Source organism: Rhizopus delemar, genomic scaffold (genome assembly GCF_000149305.1).
Source record: "Rhizopus delemar RA 99-880 supercont3.18 genomic scaffold, whole genome shotgun sequence".
In the NCBI taxonomy this organism is placed as follows: Eukaryota; Fungi; Mucoromycota; class Mucoromycetes; order Mucorales; family Rhizopodaceae; genus Rhizopus; species Rhizopus delemar.
Genome location: NW_027137844.1, coordinates 648,949 through 656,901, shown reverse-complemented (window position 1 = coordinate 656,901; position 7,953 = coordinate 648,949). Strand labels below are relative to the sequence as shown.

General features: G+C 39.5%; 2 protein-coding genes and 1 non-coding gene across 3 annotated transcripts; 1 reads left to right on the top strand and 2 right to left on the bottom strand.

Annotated features, from left to right (window-relative positions):
* Positions 1-1,152: 1,152 nt before the first annotated feature.
* On the bottom strand, positions 1,153-1,933 carry RO3G_16126 (uncharacterized protein; the record flags this gene model as incomplete). The annotated part of the gene is made up of 2 exons (XM_067670710.1): positions 1,153-1,195; positions 1,278-1,933. 2 exons carry the CDS (start codon positions 1,931-1,933, stop codon positions 1,153-1,155), a joined length of 699 nt encoding a protein of 232 aa, XP_067526811.1.
* A 662-nt stretch (positions 1,934-2,595) lies between these two features.
* RO3G_16125 (uncharacterized protein) lies at positions 2,596-6,458 on the bottom strand (the record flags this gene model as incomplete). Its single annotated transcript, XM_067670709.1, has 3 exons — positions 2,596-4,320; positions 4,504-5,410; positions 5,500-6,458. 3 exons carry the CDS (start codon positions 6,456-6,458, stop codon positions 2,596-2,598), a joined length of 3,591 nt encoding a protein of 1,196 aa, XP_067526810.1.
* Positions 6,459-6,990: 532 nt separating this feature from the next.
* Positions 6,991-7,063, top strand: RO3G_19207. Its single transcript has one exon. It is a non-coding gene; the product is annotated as a tRNA-Ala (tRNA).
* Positions 7,064-7,953: the final 890 nt, after the last annotated feature.

Sequence of the window (7,953 nt, the reverse complement as noted above, 5' to 3'; positions counted from 1 at the left end):
CTGATTACGATATGTATTGTTGTTGCTCTACTGCTGCACGTAGTGATTGATTTGAATATAGCAATAATTCCACCAATTCCTTCTGAGTATATTATTGTAGTATATTCGTCAAAAATAATCTCTTCCTTCAGATTAAGTCAGCAAACTTCTTCACGAGTAGTAATAGAATAAAAGTAGTAATTAGGGATTGTTCAGTTAAAATATATAATAAAGATTATATATAAATTTAATGAACGTGAACACAAAGGATCGAGACAATAAGTATTTGCTTGTTACAATAATCCAAAAATGGAATTAAGGTTTAAGTTTATATAAAATAAAGTTAAGGATAAAAACGCCCCCTTCTCATCAATCTTCCATTCAGCACAACTTATAAGCACACCTCTGCACTCAGCAACGTGATGACGTCGGCAACATCTATCCCAAGGCGCACTCCACCTACTATACCAATTCACAAAACTGATATGTGTGTTTTCCCCAACTATGTTTACCTTGAATAATACGACTTTCAATTGATAGTATGGGAACCTCTTTAGGCAGTAAGACTTTTAAAAGCGTAAAGTAAGTATATAAAAAAAAAGGGAAGAAGACTGTATCTCGTTTATTATTATCACATCAACACTATTTATAATAAAACTCTTTTTGACATTCCGTTACTTCTTGTTCTTCTAGAACAATTGAGTTCTCGATCTTGTATATATTTAGACACCATAGAATCTTCATATCTAACTTGTCTTACGGGAACTCTAATATCTTTCGCGTCTGAGCTAAAGGGGCGATCTGTGTAACTTGACACTATTTCCCAATACAGCCACAAAAGCACCAAACAATAAGAAAATATTACCCGGTCCGCACAACAACAATCTGAGCCGCAAAACACGTGATTAAATACAGGACGAAGAGACGGATTTAGCCACATATCACGTACTCCCCCCCTAGACTCTTCTTCCTCTTTTAATTGCGTTTCCACCAAAAACGCTGGATTTTTCTTTGTATTTAACCAACTTCTAAATTGCTCCGTAGCAGCAGCAGCAACCACATCAGGCACCATGTGTTTAACATCATTATTAAACAATTTCAAACGATCCCCATTCACAGCGTGTTTCAACCTGAGACTATTCTTGCCAACTAATAAGTATGTCCCGTTCTTATTCACTTGCGACACCGTATACGGACCCAACCATTTATCTGATAACTTTGTTGAAGGTGTAGTATCACGCAACAAGACTTTCTCTCCAACTTCAAAACTTTTCCGATATACCACCCGTTTATCGTACCTTTTCTTTGCTTTAAGTTTATTTTCATCCGACTTCTCCCTTGCTATTTTTCTGACCTCTGCCATTTTGTCTTGAATCTTGATCACCCGATCTTTAAGAGCTTCCATCTCTTCTCCAAGCACAAAATCTTCCTTAGGTGCTACCCAAACAGCAGGAGTTCTTAATTCATAACCAAACAACAGATACCCTGGGCTATAACCAGTAGAGCTATTCACCGTTGACCTGAGAACCATCAAAGCAGCGTCCAAATACTTGTCCCATTGAAGTATATCATCATTATCACGCGCAATTTTAGACATCGTTTGCACCAGTGATTGATTTAATCTTTCGCACATGCCATTTACTTGTGGTCTATAGCTAGTAGTCATGATGTTCTTGCAACCAATTTGACGGAGGAAGTAATGTACATAGGACGATATAAAATTAGCTCCCCTGTCAGACAAGATATACTGAGGTACACCAAAATTTTTAACAATAGCACTAAAGAAAAATTCTGCAGTAGTTTCTTCATCAATATCCTGAACGCACATCGCCATAGGCCATCTTGTTAAATAATCAACCGCAGTCAATATATAACGATTTCCCTTTTCTGTGGGTTGCAACGGTCCCACTGCATCAACACCAACCATAAAGAAAGGATGAAGAGGAGTCTTCATAATCACACCAGGATTAGACCTAACTGCCTTGATCCTAGCACAAAACTGACAAGCCTCACAAGAGTGTACTACTGCCGTAACCAACTTTCTGCATTCAGAAACCACATAGTATTTGTTAACCTTGTCTATAGTATTCAGTATACCAAAATGACCCTCTTGGTGTATCCTTTTAACCACTTCTAACGCGTCGCCTTCGTGAAGTAATCTTCTACCTGTTCCCTTTTCCAACAAGGAACCATCATCAGACCGACACCACTTCTTTGCTTGATACCTTATACGTTGCGCCGTCTTCTTATCACAATCTTCAGGCAGCGAACCATCAGCCAAATAGTGATAGATAGTCAGAAACCAAGCGAAACTAATAGCCATTATATTTGATACCAAACGCAGAAACATACGATTAAAGACCAAATCTTGTAAGCAGAAAGGATATTGAACTTTAAAAGGACCCAATTACTCTTCTTTTATAGCAACAGTAAACTTTATTATTTATCACCCTTTTCCAAAGTAAAAAGCGAAGTAAAATTTTTTTGTAAAGAGAGATAAAGATGTAAAAGTAAAGATAAAAAGATAAGTAAAAGAAGATGAAAAGTAAAAAGATTTAAAGCAATTCACGATATAAAAAGTTTTTCCAAAATAATCTTCATCAATTATTACAGCATTCAATCACCACGAGTAACACCAGCAGCAAAAACCATTTTCTCATCATTCTTCGATTCATTAGCAACCGATCCATTTTCATATCCCACCACCGATTGATCACTATCCTCCTTACTACAGATTCTAGACAACGCATCCGCAGGATTACATTTACCCGGACGATAACGCACTTCATAGTCATAATCTAACAAAGCAGCAGCCCATCTTGACAACTTAGGCGTAATACGACTTGGCTTGAAAATGTACACCAGACTCGAATGGTCAGTGATCAATACAAAAGGTCGCCCTTTCAGGTAATGTTTGTAGTGAGTAACACCCCAAACAACAGCCAGAGCCTCCAAATGCGTAATCGCATAGTTCACTTCACTTCCACGCAGACTTCTAGAAGCATAGGATAACACCCGCTCATTCGCCATGGTTTCAGCATCATCCACTTGAGACAGGATCGCACCCAGACCTTTCAAGCTAGCATCCACAGAGAGCACTTGGATCTTCTTTCGATCAGGGTAGGATAATATTGGCGTTTGGGTAAGAGCTTTGATAAACTGATCAAATGACGATTGTTGGTCTGGACCCCAGCTAAAAGGCACTGTTTTCTTTAATAAACGCGTCAAAGGTTCAGCCATCGTAGCGTACCCAGGGACATACTTGCGATAGTACCCGGTCAGACCCAGAAAAGAACGAACATCATCCACACCAGCAGGAGTTTCAAACATCTTCACCTTGTTGATGTTATGATCACTAGGCAGTACACCATCAGCAGTAATGACATGACCCAGATACTCGACTTGACTTTCTCCAAACTTACACTTCTTGCGCTTCAACTTAAGATTCGCTTTCGCACATGCTTCTAACAACAGAGACAAATGGTAACGATGCTCTTCTACAGATTTTGAATACACCAAAATATCATCCAAGAAGATCAGCACAAAGTCACCCACGTATTTCGACAGAATCGAATGCATCATTCTTTGGTATTGACTGCACCCAGTAGTAATCCCGAAAGGTAATACATTAAAAGAAAAGGTCCCTCGCTTAGTGACAAACCCAGTCCTTTCTGCATGCTCTTCATTTAGCGGAAGTTGATGATAGCCTGACGTACAATCTAGAGTAGAGAAGATCGTAGCACCACCTACAGAGTCCAACAATTCATCGATATGAGGAAGAGGGTACGCGTCTTGTTTGACCATCTTGTTCAATTTACGATAATCGATCACCAAACGCAACGACCCATCCTTCTTTGGTATGAAGAAACAAGGGCTAGCCCAAAGACCATTAGATGGCTTGATTATATTTAGATCCAGCATTTCTTGTAAGTATTGATCTAGGACTTCTTCTTCTTGCCAGCTGATCCTAAAAGGTTTCGTTCTAATAGGAGTCGCGCCATCTACCAGCGGAAGATCCATTTTATACCCAGTGACACGACCCAGACCAGAGACCTCAGAAAAACATTCCTTGTATTTTTCTACTACATCTGCTAATTCAGGTAAAACACCAATAGTAATATTATCAGCATTATACTTAAATTCTTCTTCCAACGCTTCACCATCTGGAATCAACACATCTTCATAAGCATCCACATGATTTTGACTATTTTGCACCATATAGACCCGGCGATCATCATCAGAACCCACCGTAGCTTTAATTGACGCACTCGCATCCAACACCGAAGGAAGCATAACATTTGAATTCAATAGCGACCGATCCTTGATATGAGACGTGTAACCCTGCAATTTAACCATCCCAGTTGTCGTAGGTATTTTAACCACGGAATTAATTAAATCCAGTTCGATACCATAGGCTTGAAACCACGTAATCCCCAGCAGACACAGATCAGTATTACCCGAATCATGGATACACATGTGCTCCGGACGTATCTTACCCGCGATGCATATGGGCACATCACTTACAATTGGACTGTCATCACCTTGCTTATTCTCCAGACCAGTCAACGCCAAAGTATCACCATTAGGTCTTAGACCCAAAGAAGCTGCCAACGCTTTCCCAATGACACTAACGCTTGCACCAGTATCAAAAATAGCCACCACCGACTTGCCATTAATATTTACCACTCCCTTCAAGGGAGAACCTTGCTTCATCTGATTTAGACTGTAAGGATAATGATAGACAGAAACACCATCATCCCAATCTTCACTAAAGTTTACGCTATCATTCGAACCATCTGAAAGCGAAAATGTAGACTGCCAGTCAGAATCGTCATTAGAAACCAAGTCATCACCAGAAACAATGCTAGAATCACTACCATAACCGTCTTGATCCACCACATTGATCACCATAGGAACAGCACTAGAATTTTCTTCGATCCTACGCCCCTTTGTAGCTACCTTTTCGTTCGATCTAAGGGATGCTTGCTTTTCTCGTAAGAAGCGAATGCCATCGATGACATCTCTTTGAATACCACGATCCATAGCAATTAGACCCGCTACAGACAGACCAGCATTCGTGCCATCCAGCACCTCCCAGACGTTTCCTTTTTTTTTAATTTTGACAGGTAAACGACGAGCTTTCCCACGTGTACGTTTCTTGACCACCCTTTTAACCGTAGGTCCACCTTGAAGACCAGGCAATGTACCCATTTGAGTGTTTGAAGGAACACCACCACCAACGGGAGCACCAACAACCACAGGAACACCAGCACCAAAAGGTTGACTTGACGACGTAGCTTGTTGCAAACCTGAGTACACTTGACCCGTACCCGCCACTGGTCGTTTATCCACATGGGCATCTGAAGCAGAGACCGAAGGAGGAGTATCCATTCTTCTTTTGGACACGTACACCTCAGCCAAACCATCACCACTATCTTGGCAGATTGTGTCCACCAAGTTGACGTCACCAAAATTTTGAGGATTTTGATTAATTTTATGAGCGTCAGTCACCTCTTTTACTGACGCTCCAGGCCTTTTCCCTGGTTCACAGGAATAGCATTAGACCCAGTAGCCGGCGTTTGATTTATGGCCCCACCGTTTTGGTTCTCCAAGAACTTAGGACATTCAAACTTGCGATGACCTTCTTCGTCACAAAAGAAACAGACCAAACCTCGACGAACTGGCTTAGGGTTTACAACCTGAGGAGCAACCCTCTCTTGACCCATGACAACATTGCTCAATTGCACCAAGTTAATCCGCAATTGTTCTAGCCTTTCAGCCAAAGATGAGACGGTCGATGAAGAGGAGTTCCAGCCATGCTGAGAACCAACATTATCATTCTCCATAATAGTACCATTACTAAAGCCACGAGTACCCATCACGCCATTAGCACCATACTTTGCTAAACTTCTTTCAATCTGTTTAGCCTTCTTTTTGGCAGCAGAAAACGTGTTGGGAGTTTCATCCTTTTCAACTTCAAATGCAATAGCAGGATTTATAGCACCCAAAAACGTTCTGACCTGGAAAGCATCACTCATCGAACCCAGAAGACCAAAGAGTTCCTCCATTTTCAGGGCCACATCGTCGATACTGTCCTGAGGACCTTGCTTCATAGTTTGAAGTTGACGCCACCACTTGTCTTCCTGGTCCACCATATACTGTTTCTTGAACAGCTCAGAAAACTCTTTCCAAGATTCAGACTTAGAACCAACGACATTCCACCAGGTTTCAGCTTTCTCTACAAGGTGATCACCCACAATGAAAAGAATTTCTTTGTCTGATAACTTTGCAGTAGCTTTTAAACGCGACATTCGGTTTAACCAAGTGTAAGCTTCCGTACAGATATCACCACCTGGATATTTGGTATAACCAGAGAAGCTCTTAGGCTCATTAACATAACGCATCATCTTGTTTCCCTGTTGACTTTCACCTGTCAACGCACCGGAAAAGACTTGATTCTCTTGATTTAAGCTTGACATTTTAATATAACCTTGAATATACATCACCGATTAATATACTTTATCTGGTAGGCCGGACCACTTGATATGTGTGTTTTCCCCAACTATGTTTACCTTGAATAATACGACTTTCAATTGATAGTATGGGAACCTCTTTAGGCAGTAAGACTTTTAAAAGCGTAAAGTAAGTATATAAAAAAAAAGGGAAGAAGACTGTATCTCGTTTATTATTATCACATCAACACTATTTATAATAAAACTCTTTTTGACATTCCGTTACTTCTTGTTCTTCTAGAACAATTGAGTTCTCGATCTTGTATATATTTAGACACCATAGAATCTTCATATCTAACTTGTCTTACGGGAACTCTAATATCTTTCGCGTCTGAGCTAAAGGGGCGATCTGTGTAACTTGACACTATTTCCCAATACAGCCACAAAAGCACCAAACAATAAGAAAATATTACCCGGTCCGCACAACAACAATCTGAGCCGCAAAACACGTGATTAAATACAGGACGAAGAGACGGATTTAGCCACATATCACAACTGAGGGGATGTAGCTCAAATGGTAGAGCGCTCGCTTAGCATGCGAGAGGCACTGGGATCGACGCCCAGCTTCTCCAATACGGACGTTTACTTTCGACATTAATATGTGTGTCATCGTCGTCATTTTTTATTGCTGTAACACGCAAGAACAAAACGGCGGAATTTAAATCGTTGCAGTTTATAACGAACGCCTTACAGTTTGCAACGACCACCTTACACTATACAACAACCGCCTCTTATCTTATAACAACCACCCAAAATACCAAAAACAGAACAAAAGCATAAAATCCAAAAACATATAAATAACTCCAAATAATAATCACAAAAATACTTCACTTCTTATTAACTTCTTACTTACTTCACTTCTTATTTTACTTTTTCTTTTTATCAAATAAATATTCTTTTAAAGAGGCAAATTATCTCTTATTTTATTTAACATCAAGAACAAGAAGTCCCTTGAAGCTATCATACTTCATTGTAAAACCCCCTTTTATTTATCTTTTTATCTTTTTTTTTTTTATTTTACCTTTATCAAAACAGTCTGATCTACTTTATAAGATCTGGTGGTCACTATAACAAGCGAATCAAGCCAAATCTGACTCATATAAAAGCAACTCTTATATCAATTACACCCAAATCTGTTTATTTAAACCTTAACTCAACACTCCCAAACAGAGAAACTACTATAAACCAAATCATTACATTGCTGTGACGAACTTATAGATCCTTTTAGTCAAACTGTTGTCACGTCTTTTGTTACATTTTTAGAATGTAACACAATTAGCTTTTTACTAATCAATTAATTATCTTGTACCTTTGTTAATTACTGTAGCACAAATGATGAAATTTTAGATCAAGAGAACAATGCTGATCACAAGAATAATTTTGATGTCCAGCACCTTTGATGTCCAACGACACAACCAATAAGCCAGCGCCATTTTTTGAGACAGGAATGGAATATATATTA